This window comes from Orycteropus afer, unplaced genomic scaffold (genome assembly GCF_000298275.1).
Source record: "Orycteropus afer afer isolate SDZICR_OR568_19922 unplaced genomic scaffold, OryAfe1.0 scaffold00330, whole genome shotgun sequence".
Lineage (NCBI taxonomy): Eukaryota > Metazoa > Chordata > Mammalia > Tubulidentata > Orycteropodidae > Orycteropus > Orycteropus afer.
Window position 1 is genome coordinate 1731402 of NW_006921917.1, and position 20036 is coordinate 1751437.

Sequence of the window (20036 nt, forward strand, 5' to 3'; positions counted from 1 at the left end):
TGGAGGCTTACATGTTACTATTGTGTGTTACTCTGGTGCTCAACAGGTTTCAGTGGAGCTTCTAGACTAAGCCTAGGAAGAAAGGCCTGGTTATCCGCTTCTGAAAAGCTGCCAATGAAAGCCTTATGGATCACAATTTGATCTAAAACTGGTCACAAGGATGGTACAGGACCCAGCAGTGTTTTCTTTTGTTGTGTATGGGATTGACATGCGTCAGGGGCTGACTCGGTGACGGTAGTAACAATAACAAGATCATCGTGAAAACACACAAATAAAGCAAATGGTTACCACCACAACAAAACCTGGTAGGGCCACACACTCAAAGTTGATGGGGGTTTCTCTTGGTTGTGGGATTATGGGTGAGTTTTCTTACAGTGATTGTTGATATTATCTAGACCCTTTTAGTTGTGAGTGACAGAGATCTCACTTCACCCAACTTAAGGAGAGGGAATTTCCTGGCTTTTGTAACTGGAAGTTTGAGGATTGCCCCAGCTTCAGGTAGGTAAGGATTTAAGGACTCAGACTATGCTGTAGCTGTAAGTCTTTGACTCTCTTTAGCTCATCTCTCTGGTTTCTCAGCCCACCTCTGTACACATGGTGGTAAGAGGGCCCCGGCCGTGCTAATGCTAATCTTACGTAGTCTTGAACAGGTAGCCAGCAGAATGGAATATTCTAACTAGGCATCCTAAGTGAAACTCCACCCAAGTATATGAACCAAAGACAGCTTTTGTAGAATTGGGACAATGTTGTTTCCCCAAGGAAAGGAATACTGAAAAGATCAACATATGTCCATTATACTGTGTTCCAAAATTTTCACAGTGAGTGGCCTCCAGAGATAACGGGTCCTAATCCCTGCAACCTCTAGATGTTGTATGGCAGAGACTTTGCAGATGTGATTAAGTGAAGGAGCTGAATATAGGGAGATTGTCCTTGATAACCCACCTAAGCCCTAAATGCCATTACAAGTGTCCTGGTAAGAGAGAGGAGGAGGGAGATTTCAGAGACAGAGAGGAGAAAGTGATGTGAAGACTGAGCAGAGAGATTTGAAGATGCCGGCCTTAAAGATTGGTGTGATACAGCACAGCCCAAGAATGCTGGCAGCTGCCAGACCCTGCAAGAGGCAAGGAGCAGATTCTCACCTAGAGCCTCTGCAGAGAGCTTGGCCTTGCAGGCACCTTGGTTTCTGCCCAGTGAAACTTCTGGCCACCAGAAGTGTGAGGATAAATTTCTGTTGTTTTAAGCCACTAGTTTGTGGTAACTTGTTACAGCAGCCACCGGAACCTAATACACAAGGGAATGCACCAAAGGACAGAACAGGACTGATGTATGGAGTGAAGGAAGCTTAGGCATCACATTATTAAGATGTAAAGCCTGGTTTGTCTGAGGAAGATGGTGCTAATGTGAAAAGTAGCTCACTGGACAATGTGGACAGGAACGGTTTAGTGGGTGGAAGATGAGATGTGCTGTGGATGTGTTTGAGGAGATGCCAGCCTACCCGAGTGGCTTCTAGACATAGGAGACCAGCAGGATGGAGATGAAGAGTAGAGGAGGTCATCAGCCCAGAAGAAATAGCAGAAGCAGGGTGCATATAAGCGAGCATTTGCCAATGCTTACCCTTCAGTTTTGCTCTTTGAGCATTCTCTTTCTGCCTCTTGAGGAATTGGGAGGTCAAGGGATCAAAAGAACATTGAGTTATTGTAAAGGCAGCATTGAACAATGGTCCAAATTCTGTATAGAATATAGGCAAAAAAGAATAATAGGCCCAGCCAGAGGCCATAGACTCAACAGTTTGGAAGGGGCTGGGTGACGGAGGTATATCTAATCTTGCTACTTTTTCTCATTTCTTTGCAGCTTCAGTCAGAAGCCAGTAAGAACTCTGACACCCTCGCGTCATCAGCTGCTCAGCCTCCTCTAGGTCAAAGCTTTGTGCAGAGCCACTTTCAAGCACAATATAGGTAAGAACAGGTATCTTTAGAATTCCTCACTTAGGGCTCAGCGTAATTATTTACTTGATTTACCTGAGATTAAAAAACAACAAAAAGAAATACCCCTCTCTCTCCTATTTTAATTTCCATTTAGCCACTTATTCCCGTCTGCCCTTTAGTAATTCTTTCCTTCTTCCTGGCTTCTGTGCCTTCCGTCTCCCCTTGGAGGAGGGATGATGAGAGGGTGGTGCTACAGAGTATGAATGTGGGGGCCAGGATTTTGCCAGCAAGCAATCCCTATTGATAGCATCTCTATGAGGTGCTACTTGGTTTTTTTTTTTATCAATCACTATTGATAGCATCTCTATGAGAGACGCTACTTGTTTTTTTTTTTTTTTTTTTTTTTTAAGCCAGAGAGCCTAATTTAATAACTCAAGAGTTACCAACATTATGGAAGTTATTGAAAAATACGTAATTACAGGGCCTTTGACTTCAGAGAATATATATTCTCTTCAGGCTTTTATATATGACAGTATCAGAGAATCATGTAAGGCAGAACATTTTCAAGTGTTACCACACTTTAGTGAGAACACTAACAATATGGGAGGTGAGAGAGAGGCAAAATCCCCTTGGGCTTCATGGAGGAGGTGTGTCTTCTGATGGGCTCTGAAGGGTGAATAGGATTGAATGGATGAGCACATATCCAACAAAAATGAATATAAGCTTAGTGAGATGTGCTCAGTGACCTGGACTTAGGGGAAGTCAGTCCATATAGAAAATCCCTGCAGGTGAGATACTTGCTCATCTATTTATAAATATTCATATACTTATTTAATCCCTAAAAGAGCCTCGGTACATGAGTGTTGCAATCTGGGAGGTTGGGCTTTTGCCAAGGACACATGTAAGTAGCAGAACTAGGATGTGTTCTCTGATCTGTTTCTGAAGCACAAGTTCTGCTTTTGCTTTCTTTGTAATTCTTTTTTTGGTTGCTTGTCTGTTTCACCTGCTTCTCTTGTCTTGTGATTTTCTGCTGTTAACATCAGTTGCACAGAAAGTGTGCCCTCTTGTTCTCTATCATTAGGGTAGTTAAGGTTCTGTATCAACTTGTCTGGGCCGTGATTTTGAGTGGCATGGCAGCTGGATGTAGTTTTTCCCCATGAGGAGATTGGATGTAGTGTGATCAACTCCATGGTAGAATCTGCAGTGAGACCTTAATCAGTGGAAGGGACGTCACCTTCGGGGTGTGGCCTCCTTCCAGTATATGTGAAGAGCTTTGGAAAAGGTCTCCAGCTTTTTGGCACGTTTTGGGCTGCGTTGCCTGGTGATTTGGGAATTGTTCCTGGACTTGAACTAGTGGCCTGCTGTGTTGCCTGCTGATCTTGGGAGTGTGCCATTTTACCTGCTGATCTTGGGGTCATCAGCCTCAGCTGTCAGCAGCTGCAGGAGTTGGAAGAAGCCTCTAGCTGCAGTGGGCCTGGAACAAGAAGCAGAGCTGAAGGCCAAGGTTGAGGGACCTTCACCCAGCTGTAGAGCCAGCACTCTGAACTTGGGCTTCTAGCCGCCTAAACAGTAAGAGAATAAATGCCTGTTTGTTCAAGCCATCCACTTGTGGTATTTCTGTTACAGTAGCACTAGAGAACAGAGACAACCATGAATACTGAATCTGTTTTTTTTTTTAATACTTAGTTTTCTTCTGGATGCTGTGTTAAATCTATTTTCAAAGATGTACTTTTCTCTAGGTCTTCTGAATGCCATTTCCTTTTCTTTTGTTCTGCCCTTTTTTATAGGCTATTTGTTTTTGTTTTCCTTCTCTGCTCTTCTCTTCAATCATTTAGTCTTCTAGAATTCACTTACAGCCATCTATTCCCATTCTTCCTGACCACTTATACTGGAGGTTTGTATTTCTGTTTGGAAAGGAGGTTACTTAAAATTGCCCAGAAACTGTCCTGATTTAGAATTCATATTCAGTAATCACCAATAAAATAAATAGGATGTGATCGCTCTCTCCGAGGGTGATTATTTGTTTAGGAAAACCGCGTAGTCTCTCCAACACTTTGGAAGAATGCCAAAGCTGCTTCTCACTGGAGCAGCAAACCCCCAGCACTTGGCATTCTCTTGCTCTCTGCTCCCCCGAGAGGAGGACCCTGAAGGTAGCAGTCAGAATGACCGGGGGGCACCCAGTTTCTGTCCTTGGATGCTTAGACTTTTGAGTTATGATAATTTCTTCTAAATAACCCCAAATTTCATTATTGTACATAAACAAAGGCCAACTTATTTCCTGAGGGATATGGTAAGTGTTGTGTGCCATCGAGTAAGCCCTGACTCACAGCGACCCCTCCTTGGGTTTCCAAAGCGATATCACTATGGAAGTAGATTGCCCAACCTTCCTTCTGAGGAGTGGCTGGTGGATTTGAACCGCCAGCCTCCTGGTTAGCAGTCAAGTATCTTAGGCACTGTTGTTGTTGTTATGTGCCGTCGAGTCGGCCCCAACTCATAGCGACCCCTCCTTGGGTTTCCGAGGCAGTATCACTACGGAAGTAGGATTGCCCAACCTTCCTTCCGAGGAGTGGCACTACACTATCAGAAATCCCATATGGTAACTATGAGGTATGAATAAAGGAAACTTAGATTTTGTTGCTACTGTCTTAGTTCCCAAGGCTGCCGTAATAAAGTACCACAAACTGGGTGGTTGAAAACAGCAACTATTTGTCCTCTTAAAGTTCGGGAGGCTAGAGGTCTGAAGTCAAAGTGTTGACGGGGCCACACTCCCTCTGAAAGCTTCCATCATTCTGCCTTGTGCAGCTTCTGGTAACCCCAGGTGTTCCCTGACTTGTGGCAGGGTAACTCCAGTCTCTGCCTCTGTCTCCACATGGCCAGCCTCTTTCTGTGTCTGTCTCTCTTCTTCTTTTATCAGGACACCAGCCATATTAGATAAAGATTGCTTCATCTTAATTAATTGTATCTGCAAAGACCTTATTTCCAAATAAGGTCACGTTCCCACATACCAGGGGTTAGGACTTGGCCATATTTCTTTTGTGGGGGGATGGAGGGGACACCGTTCAACCCGTAATAGCCATCAATCTTTTTAGGCCATAAAAGCTACTCATAGGGCATCTGTGTCATCTTAAGATGCTGAAAGCAGAAGTTATTAGAAACAACATTAAGGAAACAGAGGAAAAGAAGACTAGAGGAAAAGAAAAAAGAAAATTGAGAAGAGAAAGGTGGACATAGAGGGGGCATGCTACAGAGTAGGGGAAGATTGCCAATAATTGCCACTAAATATAATTCTTTGTATTCCCCCCTTTCCTTCTTCCAGATATCTGGGTGCCTGCTTTCGTGTTTCGTACAATAATTACAATGAGGGACAAAACTCTTGTCCATGAGAGAGAAAAATACTAATCAAATATGTATGCGTTCATTGTACACATATATACTTCATGCCTACTATCCACCAGTCATTCTGCAGAACGAAGACTGGGCAATCTTCCATAAAAATTTGTTGTTGTTGTTATTTGCCGTCGAATCAGACCTGACTCATAGCGACCCCTCCTTGGGTTTCTGAGGCAGTATCACTATGGAAATAGATTGCCCAACCTTCCTTCTGAGGATTGGCTGGTGGGTTTGAACCTCCAGCCTTCTGGTTAGCAGTCAAGTGCCTTAGGCATTATGCCACCAGAGCTCCTCCATAAAGATTTAGTGCCTTGGAAACCCAATAGGGGTTGCTGTGAGTTGGAATTGACTCGATGGCAGTGGGTTTGGTTTCTGCTTTATATGCTGGGTGGAATCTCTGGGTGGTGCGAACAGTTATGTTGCTAACCAGAAGTTTGGAGGTTCAAGTCCAACCTGAGGCACTGCAGAAGAAAGGCCTGGTGATCTATTTCTGAAAAATCAACCATTGAAACCCTATGGAGCACAGTTCTACTCTGATCCACGTGGGATTGCTGTGACCTGGCGTCAGCTCAGCGGCAAATGGTTTGGTTTACGTGCCAGGTACTTTGCTTGGTGCTGGGAGCTGAGCTGTGAACAATACCCAGTCCCTGTTCTCAAGGAGCTCACATTCTGTTGGGAGAGATGGTGGATAATACATAACAACTTGTGATCATGGTAAGTAAAATGATAAAGAGTAACTTGGGAGGTGGGGGAGGCAGCCAACCTTAGATAAGGTGGTCAGGGAAGGCTTCTTTTTAGAGGGGACATTTGAGCTGAGTGACAAGGAGTGACCTTTTCATTCAAATTGTTGGAAACAGAGAATTCCAGGCAGAGGAAACAGCAAAGGTGAAGGCCCTTAGGTGGGAATAATCTTGGCCAGTTCAGGGAGCAGGAAGGCCTTTGGAGCTGCCAAGCAGTGAGTGGATAAGAGATGAGGTTGGAGAGAGAGGCAGGATGTGGTGGTGAAGCCTTCAGTCCATGGGAAGGAGTGTGGGTTTTAATCTCAATAGCACTCACAGCCATTGGAAAGTTTCAGGCAGGGGCTGTCCAGTTTAGTGACTGGGTTACTCTGGTAGTTTTGGCCATGAAGGGAGACAAGAATAGATGCAGGAGCAGTAGCTGAGATGTGAAAAGAGAGAATCAGCAGGCATTGGTGGTTCAGTGGTAGAATTCTCACCTTCCATGTGAGAGATCTAGGTTCAGTTCCCGGCCAGTGCAGCCACCACCCATCCCTCAGTGGAGGCTTGTGTGGTGTTAGGATATAGAACGGGTTTCAGCGGAACTTTCAGACGAAGATGCAGACAGGGAGAGAGGCCTGGTGATCTGTTCCTGAAAATCCGCCAATGAAAACCTGATGGATTGCAGTGGTCCAAACTCACTGCTCACGGGACGCAGTGCTTTATTCATCATGCATGGAGTTGCCGTGAGTCAGGGACCAACTCAACAGCAGCTGGTAGCAACAGCAAAGAAGAATGATGGTGGCTAGGCCCCCAGACGTGGCGGTAGAGATGGAGAGAAGTGGATGGATTTGCATATGTTTTGGATGTGGCTTCAACAGGGCTTACTAAGGGGTTTAGGAGTATGGAGTGGAGGAACTGAGGGAAGTCCAGAACCCAGCATGATGTCTGTGATGTATGTATGTAACTGGTGAGTTCTTAGAAGGAAAATTTTAGTTCCCATTACAAGTACCTGATTAAGTGTTGGGTGAATCAGGCCAGGGGTGCAGGGGTTCTCTGAGGAAGTGACATTTGAGCCAATCAGATTTTAAGGGACTACAAGTGCTCTTTGGGTAGATTTTGCCCCTATAAGAAGTGAGATGGTCTTGCTGAAAATGGACTGGTGACAGCTGAAAGTACTACTTTGTGCCTGATAGTCTATAGTAGAGGAGAAAGGAAGTCAGGGGTGCCCATCTGGGTTGGGGCTTTTGAAGTCTGAAAAGTGACTTCTTGCAGCATCCCCTGGGGCCAGCTCCAAGCTGATGGTCATGCTACTCTGGCCACTCTTACAGCTTCCTTGTCTCTGGGCAGGGCTTGACTGGGAGGGGAAGTTGCTCTGGTATCATGAAATTAAGGAATTGAGAGATGGAGGTGCCATTGTGGGCTAATCAGAGGCCCCTGTTCATTGAGATTCTCTCTCCTCCATCCATTCTCCCCTTTTTAGGGGGCTGGGTTTTCCTTTTTCTTTTTTATTGTTGTAAAAAGTAGATAATACAACATTTGCCAATTCAGCATTTTTCAAGTATACAGTTTCATGATATGAACTTCATTAATCATGTTGTACCACCATCAACATTGGAGGATTTTGGTTGGAGAGGAGAAGGAAGAATACTGGTAGGGTGCTGGAGGTTGTAGACTATGAGAATAGTAGTTATTCTGTGTGGTTATTACCTCAACCTAGAAGCATCTGCAAATTGAACAACCAAGGGTTGTTTCTGTGTTGGTGTTGGGCTGGAGGAGACAGTGTAGGTGTGTGTAAGTTCTTCGGGTAATTAGTAGCCTTTGTTCATAGAAAGTAACCCATAGTCTCCATTGCAGGCAGCATTTTCTTTTAGGCAGAATATAATTTTGATCAATCGCCAGAAAAGAACATCATGTGTGGTGAAGTAGAGGGCCAACAAACACAAGGGAAATGCTCCGGGAGATGGGTTGACCATAGCTGCAACAATGAGCTCAGACACACCAAAGATCATGATAGTGGCGCAGGCCTGGGCAACATTTGTTCTGTTGGACGTGGGGTCACCATGAGTTGGAGCCGACTCAGTGCCAACCAACAGCAGCAATATGTCTGTGAGGACTTTTTGAGGTCACCTCTTGGAGAAGTGAAGTCTTGCTTCTATATTGCCATAACTACCATCATTTACCTGGATACCCGTCCCACTGTCTCGTGAGCAGGTTCCATTGGCGGATTTGATGTGTAAGGTATGCATTCAGCAGCAGTGGAAGGTCAGAATGGCAAAATGTACAGCATCAAAACCTGGGGCCCATTTCTGGGCCCAGTTGCACCTTGGTGGCAAGCAAATAGCAGTCCTGAGCATGTTAGCAACTGACTAGATTCACCTTGTAACAGATGTGATTTGATAAGGGGAATACCTTGGAGAAATGAGCAAGTGCTAATTGAGGGGCAGCAGGGTGGATTGGGAGCTCTGGTGGTATAGTGCCTAAGGCACTTGACTGCTAACCACAAGGCTGGCGGTTCAAACCCACCAGCCAGTCCTTGGAAGGAAGGTTGGGCAATCTACTTCCATACTGATACGGCCTCAGAAAACCAAGGAGGGGTCGCTACCCAACTCAAGGGCAGTTGAGTTTTGAGGGTGGATTACTTTCCCTTTCTCCAGCAAGAACTTGGGGTGGGAGGGACCATAAAATAGGACTGTCCATGCTTGGGAGGGCATGGTAAGGATAAAAGGGCCTCTTCAGCCACAGTTGGGCTATTGCTATAGCCTGGCAATAGCCGGCATTTTCTGTATAAGTGACGCTTCCTCTCTTTCCCCTTCCTCCTCTGTTGATCACACTTGCTCCAAGAAACAAACATCTTTGACATTCTTTGTGTAGTTTAAATAATGAAAACAATACATTCTCTCCAGTCTCTAAATATAAAACCAGATCATTCTGTACTTTTTCTGGAGTCCCTGGTGGTGCAGACAGTGTGCTTGGCTACTAACTGAGAGGTTGGAGGTTTGAGCCCACCCAGAGACACCTCAGAAGAAAGGCCTGGCAATCTACCTCTGAAAAATCAGCCATTGAAAACTCAGTGGAGCACAGTTGTACTCTGACACACATGCGGTCACCATGAGTCGGAGAGATGTGTTAAAGAGTATGTTGTTGTCGTTGTTGTTGTGTGCCATCGAGTCGGACCCGACTCATAACGACCCCTCCTTGGGTTTCCGAGGCAGTATCACTACAGAAGTAGATTGCCCAACCTTCCTTCTGAGGAGTGGCTGGTGGGTTTGAACCACCAGCCTTCTGGTTAGCAGTCAAGTGCCTTAGGCACTCACTACGATACCAGAGCTCCCGTTAAAGACTATGGAGAATATCAATAACTGTATGTATGTCTGCTCTGAAAAAGAAATGAGGCCTCACTCTCTTATAAAAGAAAAAAGATTTTGCAGGAATGATGACAGACATGGACTCTAGAGCCTAAACCTAGCACTGCCACTTAAAAGCTGTGTGTCTTTGGACAAATTACTTCACTTCTCTGTGCCTCAATTTTCTCCTCTATAAAAATCATAGTACCCCCATAACATTATAGGTAATAAATGGGTTTATGTATTTATAATGTTCTGAGCAATGTCTGTAGTTAATAAATGTTTAAATGTTAGCAATTATTAACTAGTTGCCTTTTAGTCAATTCTAGCAATTACCATTAATTAGCTGCTTTTGTCTTTATTTTTTTTACTTTTATGGTGATGGAAATATACACAACAAGACATTCACCAACATAACAACTTCCCCATTTACAGCTCAGGGACACTGATGACATTTTTCACGTTGTGCCACCATTGTTGCTGTCCTTTTCCAAAATATTCCACCACCATTAGCATAAGCTCAGTGCCCCACAAACAAAAGCTTCCCCTTCCCCCCTCCCTCCTACCCCTGGTAATCAGTAATAATCTTTGATTTCTCTCTCTTGGGTTTCCAAGGCAGTGTCACTATAGAAGTAGATTGCTCAGTCTTCCTTCTGAGGAATGGCTGGTGGTTTTGAAATGCCAGTCAAATGCCTTAGGCACTACACCACCAGAACTCCTGTTTTTGTTTTGGTTATCTAGGAATTTAGCCTCCCCTTCCATCCCTGGTAACCAACAAAGAAAGTTTCCTTCTATGTATAAACCTTTCCTTGACTTTTTACAATAGTGGGCTAATAAAATATTTGTCGTTCTGTGATTGATTTCACTCAGCATAATGTCCTTCAAGTTAATCCACATTATGCATTCTTTTGCAGATTCTACATTGTTCTTTAGGGTTGCATGGTATTCCATGGTGTGTACGGACCACAGTTTGTTTATCCATTCCTTGGTTGATGGGCACTTAGGTTGTTTCCATCTCTTTGCTATGGTGAATAGTGCTGCAATAGACATGGCTGTGCATGTATCTGTTCGTGCCCTGCCTCTCACTTCTTTAGGATATATCACTTAGTAACGGGATTGCAGGATCAAATGGTACTTCTGTTTCCAACTTTTTAAGGAATTGCCATACCGATTTCCACGGTGGTTGTATCATTTGACAGTCCCACCAGCAGTATATGAGAGTCCCAATCTCTCCACAGCCTTGACAGCATTTGTTATTTTCTGTCCTGTTGAACTTTGCTGTTAGTGCTGGGGCAAGATGGTATCTCATTGTTGTTTTGATTTGCATCTCTCTATGATTACGAACATTTCTTCATATGTTTGTTGGCTGCCTGAATAACTTCTTTGGTGAAGTGTTTACTCATGTCTTCTGCCCATTTTTTATTCAGATTGTTTATCTTTTTGATGTTGAGGTGTTGGAGTTTTCTGTAAATTTTAGAATTAAGTCCTTTGTCCGATATGTCATTGCCAAATATTTTTTCCCATTCTGTAGGGTTTTTTTTTTTTTTTTTTTTTTTTTTTTTTTTTTTTTTTTTTCACTCTTTTGGAGAAGTCTTTTGATGCACATAAGAATTCAATTTTTAGAAGGTCCCAATCATGTAATTTATCTTCTGCTGTTTGTACATGTTGGGTTATGCTTGATAATCTATTTATGGCATAAATTAGGGCCCCTAAGTTTGTCCCTGTTTTTTCTTTGATGAACTTAATAGTTTTAGGTTTCACATTGAGGTCTTTGATCCATCTGGAGTTAGTTTTTGTTTTTGTGTGTGGTGTGAGGTATATGGATCTTGTTTGATTTTTTCTGCAGGTGGATATCCAGTTTTGCCAGCACCATTTGTGAAAGAGGTGGTCTCTTTCCTGTTGCATGGATTTTGGCCTGTTGTCAAAGATCAGCTGACCATAGATCGATGGATCTATTTCTGGGTCCTCAATTCTGTTCCACTGGTCTATATGTCTGTTGTTGTATCAATACCAGGCTGTTTTGACAGCTGTGGCTGTATAGTACGTTTTGAGATCTGGCAGTGTGAGACCTCCTACTTTGTTCTTCTTTAGTAGTGCTTTGCTTATCCGAGGTCTCTTTCCTTTCCATATAAAATTAGTGATTGGTTTTTCCATGTCCTTAAAGAACATTGATGAGATCTGGATTGGGACTGCATTGAATGTATAGATTGCTTTGGGTAGTATTGACGTTTTCACAATGTTCAATCTTCCTATCCACAAGTTAGTATGTTCTTCTGTTTATGTAGGTCTCTTACAGTTTCTTGAAGTAGTGTTTTGTAGTTTTCTTTGCATAGGTCTTTTGTGTTCCTTGTAAGATTTATTCCCAAGTATCTTGTCTTTTTGGTAGCTATTGTAAATGGTATTAATTTCTTTAGTTTCTTTTCAGAGACCTCTTTGCCCTCTGAACTTGATTTTTTCTGCATCCATACAGTAAGGAGGTTGAACTATTTGGTGGTTCTCCACCATGGTAGAACACCAGAACCACCTAGGGAGCTTTTCAAAATACTGATGCCTAGGCCCCAACATAGCCCAGTTGAAACAGTCTCTAGGAAGAAGGCCTGGAGGTCTACATTCTTAAAAAGCTTCCTGTATGATTCTTAGGAGCTCTGGTGGTACAGTGGGTAAGGCATTTGGCTGCTAACCACACGGTCGGCAATTCAAAGCCTACCAGCTGCTCTGTGGGAGGAAGATAAGGCAATCTGTTCCCATAAAGATTTACAGCCTTGGAAACCCAATGGAGGTCACTATGAGTCAGAATCAACTCACTGGCAGTGGGTTTGGATATGATTTCTGGGGCACAGTTGTGGTACGAACAAGGTTAATAGATAGATGGTCCTGAGATCTCTCCAGCTTGGAAGTTGGCGTATGTGTTTCACTTGGGAGGAGTTAACGCTCCCTTTCCATTCTCAGTGCACTGATGTTAGTTTCCATTGAGTGGGCTGCAACTCAGTAAAATGTCATGTGGTCCTGCATCTCGTCCTGATTGTTGGTGTGTTAGAGTCTGTTGTGGTAGCCATTGTGTCAGTCTGTCTCATCAAAGGTTTCCCTCACCTTTGCCACCCCTCCACTTTACCAATTGTGGTGTCCTTTTCTAGCGATTGGTATTTCTTGATGACATGTCCAAAATAAGCAAGTAGAACTCTCCCCAATTTGATTTCTAAGGAACATTCTGGTTGTATTTCTTCTAAGACTGATTTGTTCATTTTCCTGGCAGTCCAAAATACATTAGTCTTGGCCAACACCACAAGTGAAATGCATACATACTTCTGTCTTCCTTTTACCCTGTCCATCTTTCACATGCATAGAAGGGGATTGAAAAGAACGTGACTTGGGTCAGGCACACCTTAGTCATCAAAGTGGTGACATCTTTGCTTTTTAAAACTTTAATGAGGTCTTTTGCAGCACTAATGAGAAGTGTGATTAAACTTTAATCTTTTTCTTTTCCCTCACAGGTCTTCCTTGACCTGCCCCCACTGGTTGAAACATTGCAACACCTTCGGTCCTTCCCGGTGTGTGTCACTACCCATCCCTTTACGCCAGACCAGGTATGTGGGTGTCCCAGTGTTCCCAGAGGGCATGACTTCATCTGTGCTTATTACTGGGAACCTTCCGGCCTCTGCACTGCTCTCCCTTTTGCTTCTCAGCCAGCATTTCTCTAGAAATCAGTCTTGTAGCTGAGTAACGTTGAGTTGTCCGATGTGACAATTAAAGTGGAATGTTACTGTGTCCCTTCACTAGCTGAGCAAGGAAATGTAAACAGAATGCTTTTGTTTATCAGCACAGTTGCCAGGCTTTTGTTTTTGACCCATTCAGAAGCTGGTACCGGCCAATTAGGAACACTTGGTCAGATGTGCAAACCAGAGACAATCTGTCACCATGCATTTTCCCTGCTGTATTTTTAAATCTTTTTTCTTTGTGGAGGTGTAGTAAACAAGCTACACTAAGGAGCAAAGAGAAAAAGAAAGGGGTTGTTGGGGAGGATAAGGGAACAGAAAAGAGGAGGTAACGCTGGATAAGAGATGTGGGGGGCTTGAGTCTATAAAAGTAAGGAGCATGCAGAAGCCCAAGTCTTAGCATTGGCTATCAAGGCAACTGGCCACTGTCAGTGTCATGAAATTCTAGTGAGCTCCTATCCCATGTTGAGTACCTTCACTGGCATTACGACGGAGGCATTTGTTCTTTCTGCCAGTCGTCTGGCAGTTTGTTAGAGTGTGGTGTCTTGCTTGCTGGCTAGGATGCTAGAAGCTAGGCTACTCGTATTTCAAATACCAGTAGGGTCGCCTGTGGTGGAGAGGTTTAAGTAGTGCTTCCCAGTGAGAACAGACTGGGAGGAAAGGCCTGGTGGTCTGAAAATCAGACAGTGAAAACCCTGTGGATCAGAAGAGAATAGTGTCTGATGAAACTCAGACAGGCCAGTGATCATGAATGTGGTGCCGGACCAAGCAGTGTTCTGTTCTGTTGCACATAGTGTTGCCATGAGTCGCATGTCAGCTCAGAACATTTCTTCTTTGCCTTGGGATACAGATCCAGAACCCTGGAGACGGTGGCTAATTGGCTTCTTTGCTTACTGTGACTCCACTTCTATTCCCCTCTCTCTTTCACCGTCCTCTGTTGCGGTCAGGCTTGTGACCTTCACTTCTGTCCTGCATAGCTTGGTTTCCAGGTGACTTTCCCTGTTATTGGAGGTGTGTCCCATCTCCATCAATACCATTTCTCTTGTTCTCTGCCCATTGGCATCCTGCATTTTTAAGATACAGCTGAAGACGTGACATCTTCATAAAGCTTTCCTAACCGTTTCAGCTCTGAAGTCCTAGGCTGCACCGCATGCATAACATTGCTTTATACTGTCCCCATCATGACCATCATCAGATGATGTCTACTGATCAGTATGTCCTAGGAGTCCTGCCTTGATGCAGCATAGCACAGTGGTTAGGTGCACTGGCTGTGGAGCCAGACTGCCTGTGTCGAAATCCCAGCCCTACTGATTAGCTGTATGATTTGTACAATTTTGTAACCTTTTTGTGCCTCAGTTTCCTCATCCCATTTCAGAGGGTTGGGGTGAGGATAAAATGAGTGTATCTAAAGTCCTTGGAAGAAAGATGGGGCAATCTACTTCCATAGTGATACTGCCTCAGAAACCCAAGGAAGGGTCGCTATGAGTCAAGTCTGAGTCGATGGCACATAACAACAAAGTGTTTGGAACAGAACCTTCTTAGCACTGTGCAGAATAGGAGATGCAGTAACTGGCAGAGTGAGCCTTGGTGTGCGGGCCAGGATGGTAGGGAATGGAACTAGCGAAAGTGTCCAGAGCTGTTGGGGGCAAAATGGCTGTGTTGTACTATTGTTATGTGCTGTTGTGCTGATTCTTGACTTGTAGCGACCCCATGTGACAGTAGAACTGCCCCATAAAGTTCCCCAGGTTGTAATCTTCATGGACACTGACAGTCAAGTCTTTTCCCCTTGAAGGCATTGGGTGGATTCAAACCACCGATCTTTTAATTAGCAGCTGGGTGCTTAACCATTATACCACCAGGGCTCACTACCCAGGTACAATTTCAATAAGAAGACCCTGATTAATAGTGTTGAATTGTACTAGAAAAAGCAACCTGACTTTACTTTTCAGACTTTGTTTGCTTTTGCTTAAGATTATCTATTTATCAAATAGATCCTTGAGATTCTAAATCTGTCTGATGATTCTTAATCAAATACCGGAAAGGCACACTCAGCTAACTCTGGGACATTTGGCTCTCTACTGCCACCTGGAGACAGTGTACCTAACATGCAGGTACCCGACCAGGAAGCTGAGAGCAGTAGTCTAGTGCTGAACTTGACCCAGTGTCAATGCTGCTGGTTTTGTGACAGTTCATGTTATCCCTTTAAGGATGTGGCTCTCTTCCTATTTTCCAGATTTTTGAGCGTCACCTTGGTCTTCCCGTCTGCGTTCCAGCGGTTCCTGCGGGTTGGCCTGGCTGTGCCGATCCTCGGCACAGTGGCAGCCCTGAGGAAGATGGTGGCAGAGGAAGGCAGCATCCCTGCAGATGAGGTGTGCTGGAATCACACTTCTGTGGGGCCTGGTCACTGCATGATGGGATTTGACTGGACCATCTAGGCTAATTGGTGATTCTAGGTGACTCCAGTGGGACTCTTGGGTTTCTGTTTGATTAGCCTCTGGTGTCTGTGATGGCTAGGCCTTGACCTCTCCCTGAATTACACAGAACAGCCAGAAAAGGACACTTTTTCTTCCAAGAAGATGATGATTATGATTGTAATCTTGCTAATAATAACTAACTCTCAGCAGTGCTTACTCTGTGTTAGGCACTGTTCTTTGAACTCTGTATGCATAATTTAATCCTCAGAGCCACCCTGTGAAATAGATTTCATGGTTATCCTCATTTGACCAATGAGACAAGAAGAGGCACTGAGAAGTTAAGTGACTTACCCAAGGTCACACAGCTAATAAGTAGCTGAGGCAAGATTTGGATGTAGTTGGTTTGATGTTGGAGCTACTGAGCTACTAGTCTATATTTTCACTTCTGAGAAAATAGACCAGGACCCTGAAGGGAGGGTAAAGGAAATATTAGGAACTTCTGAGGGAACTGAGGATGTTTAGCATGAGAGAGAAGACTTCAGAGAAGGTGCGATGGGATGTTCTACTTTTTTTAAAAAAAAAGGGGGGGGGGTCTTGGAAACAGGATGGATTCACTGTGACTTTGAAGGACAAACTCATAGCAGGTGCTGCTGTGCCCCCCCCCCACTATGGATGAGGGAGGAGTGATGGTGGTGAAAGGCAATAAGACATGATGACAGAAAGGTCCCTCAGTAGGGTTCTCATTGGGATTCAGTCACTTGGTAGCTTTCTGACTGTAGACAAAGTAAGTGATTGATCCCCTGTTTCTTTAATTATGAAAAGGAAATAGTCATTTCTCTGAATATCTCATGAAATATTTTTAAGTTAAAACTTTTTTACCTTTTTGTTAAGGTATAACACATACAATTAAGCTTAATAGATCTTAAAGTTATATTTGAACTTTCCCGTGTGTGTAGATGTGTGTTGAATTTTCACACCTGTATGCACTGTGCTGAATCACACCTTTCCCCCTCTATGTAACCACCATTGTTATCAAGCATTTCCATCATCTCAGCAGGCTCCTTCCTGCCCCAACCCTATCAATTCCTCTGACCTCTAGCATCACCTCCTAGAATCTTTATGTTGTTGTTGTTGTTATGTGCCGTCGAGTCGTACCCGACTCATAGAGACCCCTCCTTGGGTTTCCAAGGCAGTATCACTATGGAAGTAGATTGCCCCATCTTCCTTCCGAGGAGTGGCTGGTAGATTTGAACCGCCAGCCTTCTGGTTAGCAGTCAAGTGCCTTAGGCACTATGCTACCAGAGCTCCCAGAATCTTTATGGGGATCAAAAATATTTATATATCTAGAAAGTTCCTGGTTATAAATGTCCACTCACAAACAACTCCTGCTTGCCTTTTAATGTTATGTAAATTTGCACTTACATTGAAGTGATTGAACCAAGCCCTACTCCCAAGAAATTCTTCATCACAATCGCCTTCCCTGGCTGCATGTGCACCTTTTAAATCATTAAAAAGGCTTCCAGCCTTTTCTTGCACTAAAGTAAGGCTAAATAAGAACTGTATATACCTGTTCCAACTTGCCTACACATGTGAGTTAAAGACACACTTAGGAATGAATCTGGTTCATAACTGGGGAACTACCAAAACCAAAAAACCAAACTCACTGTCGTTGAGTCAGATCCGACTCATAGCGACCCCTTCTTGGGTTTCCGAGGCACTATCACTACAGAAGTAGATTGCCCAGTCTTCCTTCCGAGGAGTGGCTGGTGGGTTTGAACTGCCAGCCTTCTGGTTAGCTGTCAAATGCCTTAAGCAATACACTACCAGAGCTCTCCGGGGACTATTGTATTGCTTTTTAAACTGGAAAGTACTCTACAGGGATCTATTGAGAGAGAGAAAGTGAGACAGTGGGTGAGAGAGCTTGGGCAGTAATAAAAATAAAATGGCAGTAATAAAAGATCAAAATAAAGGTATTTGAGAGAAGTCAAGTTTAAATAATTGAGTAGAAGGACATTGAGGAATTTGAGAGGTATGATGTGTTTGTCGGAGTCCCCGGGTGATGCAAACGGTTAAGCGTAAAACACTCGACTACCAGCTGCAAGGTTGGTGGTTCATACCACCCAGAAGCCCCTTGGAAGACAGGTCTGGTGATGTGGTTCTTAAAGGTCATGGCCTAGAAAGCCCTGTGGAGCTGCTCTACTGTGCACACACGGGGCCACCGTGAGTCAGAGTAGACTCATTCCATGGTAGCTAACAACATGTGTTTGTTCAGGGAAATACCTGGCTGGAACTTAAAGTTTTATTTTCTTTAACTGACAAGTTTATTTCTCTATTAACTAGGATCACAGTGTCTCTCCCCTACGTTGATGCTCTTCCATTGTTGCAGTTGGCATGTCTTTGATCACTCTAATTGTTACACCTACTGTGTTTCATTACTAACAAGTAAACATTTAGCCAGAAACAAGAGGGAAAGGGCAAAGAGAGATGTGACTGCCAGTCACTTAGATTTCTTCTTTGTTAAGTCCTCTTTGAGAAATTGGGAGGGAAAATGATCCTTCTCATTCCAGGTGATCTTGGTTGAACTGCATCCCAGTGGCTTCCATCGGTCCTTCTTTGATGAAGATGACTTGAATACCATTGCAGAGGGAGATAATGTGTATGCTTTTCATGCTCCTTCATCCCCTGCCCAAGGGGAGCTCTCAGGTACAGTAGTGCTTTGCATCATTCTATTTGGATATTTTGAGTTATAAGTTTAACAGAGTAGTCATTGGGTGTAAGGTCTAAGACATTTGGTTTTAGTACATGGCTCTGTTATGGTTCTCCTCCCTCCCCCACAATATTTGGTGGAGAGATGATTGTATTAAAACTTATTCAGATAACACAGGAATTCTCAGACCTTCCAGATATCACCTGGGTGGCTTGTTAAAGCAGATTGCTGGACTCTACCCATAGAGTTTCTGGTTTGATGCATCTGGCATGGGGTTAAAATATTTGCGTGTGTAACAAGTTCCCAGATGATGCTGAGGGTCCTTGGGACCACAATTTAAGAATCACTGTTCGGTGTAGGTGCTGGGCAGTGTTTGTCGTCAGTGCTTTGAATACAATTTTTATCAATTTGATTAGTAGATACAGAAGTACAAGTTCAATGACTTTTTGCTAACAGTTCTCTTCCAAATGGCTACTTTCCCTAAACTTTAGCTAAAATGATCCATTCCTGACTGTATCTCCTTCCTGATGAGTATACATTGTTTGGACCAGTTACAGTGAGGGGGCCCCAGTGTTATCAAATGCCCCGGATGAGTCCTATGTCCTGGTCCTGTACTCTCAGGCAGCCAGGTGACAGGCTTGGGGACTGGAGGTCTTCAGTTGCTGCAGGTCTACAAGGAGGCTGAGGATGGAATCTGTAACAAAGACATTGACTGACCCTGATTATGTTACAGCCTATTTCGTATTTGTTCACAGGTAGCACATCTTGCCTTGAAAGCCAGAATTTCAGAACCGATGGGGGACTGAGGGTAGCCCATTTCCTCTGCTGCTTCGGTGGGGCAGATCCTCATCCTCTGTGTGTTTCTTACGGTGGCTTTCTAAGACAGTGGCTGCTCTGGGGCTCTGATCAAGGCAAAAAAGCAACCAAAGTCCTTCTGGAGTATTTGTGAGACTGGCTTTGGAAAGTGTTAATTAAATCCCTGCCCTTTTTGTAGGAAAGATTGGTTGAACACAGCTGCAAGTTCACCACCATGTATATGACCCAGGTGCCATGAACCTTCGTAGGTGCTCCTCTGAAGCCCTGTGGTGTTTTCCCATTGGTGGTTCCTAGATGCTTAAAGAGGAAGAAGGGCTAGAGGGGCTCAGGTTCTGACGTAGCAAACTGATGCTTTTTGAGTCTGAATGCAGTCGTCTCTCTTACAGCTCGTTCATCCTTTCTGCCAGTCTCCTCACACTTGGCAGACCATGAACATCAGCAAGAGAACAAGGTGCTAATCCTCTTCTGTAACTTGGTGGGGTCAGGACAACAGGCTAGCAGGTATGTTTTAGCTTCATCCTTTCATGATTTTTAAAAAATGTTATATCTGAGATTTGTTGACGTGTACTTGGGATTCTGGTGAAATGAAACATGTATTCCTGGGTGCGGGCAGTGGTGGTTCCGCGGTGGAATTCTTGCTTCCGTGGGGGAGACCTGTGTTCAGTTCCCGGCCAGTGAACCTCATGCACAGCCACCAGCCATTGTCATGGGTGGCTCACGTGTCGCTTTAATGTCGAACAGGCTTCCAGATTCAGACAGACTGGAAAACGAGCCTGCTGATCTAGTTCTGAAAATCAGCCAGTGAAAACAATATGGATCACAGGGTGTGAACTGCTGTTGGTCATGAGGACAGCACAGCGCAGCATTTTGTTCTGTTGTGCATGGGGTTATCATGAATTAGGAGCCTATTTAATGGCAGCTAGTAACAACAACCCAGCCAGAAGAGCAGGAGAAAGGGGATTAAAAGACAGGAAGCCAGACAGAGGAACAGTCAGCCACAGGGACCCA

The 20036-nt window shown here is 44.1% G+C and overlaps 1 protein-coding gene across 1 annotated transcript in view; it reads left to right on the forward strand.

Moving 5' to 3' along the window:
* Positions 1 to 20036, forward strand: part of USP43 (ubiquitin specific peptidase 43) — a 107828-nt gene that overhangs the window by 30314 nt on the left and 57478 nt on the right. The window contains exons 2-6 of the mRNA XM_007952344.1: positions 1852 to 1955; positions 12870 to 12962; positions 15325 to 15460; positions 18073 to 18208; positions 19415 to 19529. Coding sequence (XP_007950535.1) covers positions 1852 to 1955; positions 12870 to 12962; positions 15325 to 15460; positions 18073 to 18208; positions 19415 to 19529 — 584 coding nt within the window. The remainder of the gene's footprint in view (positions 1 to 1851; positions 1956 to 12869; positions 12963 to 15324; positions 15461 to 18072; positions 18209 to 19414; positions 19530 to 20036) is intronic.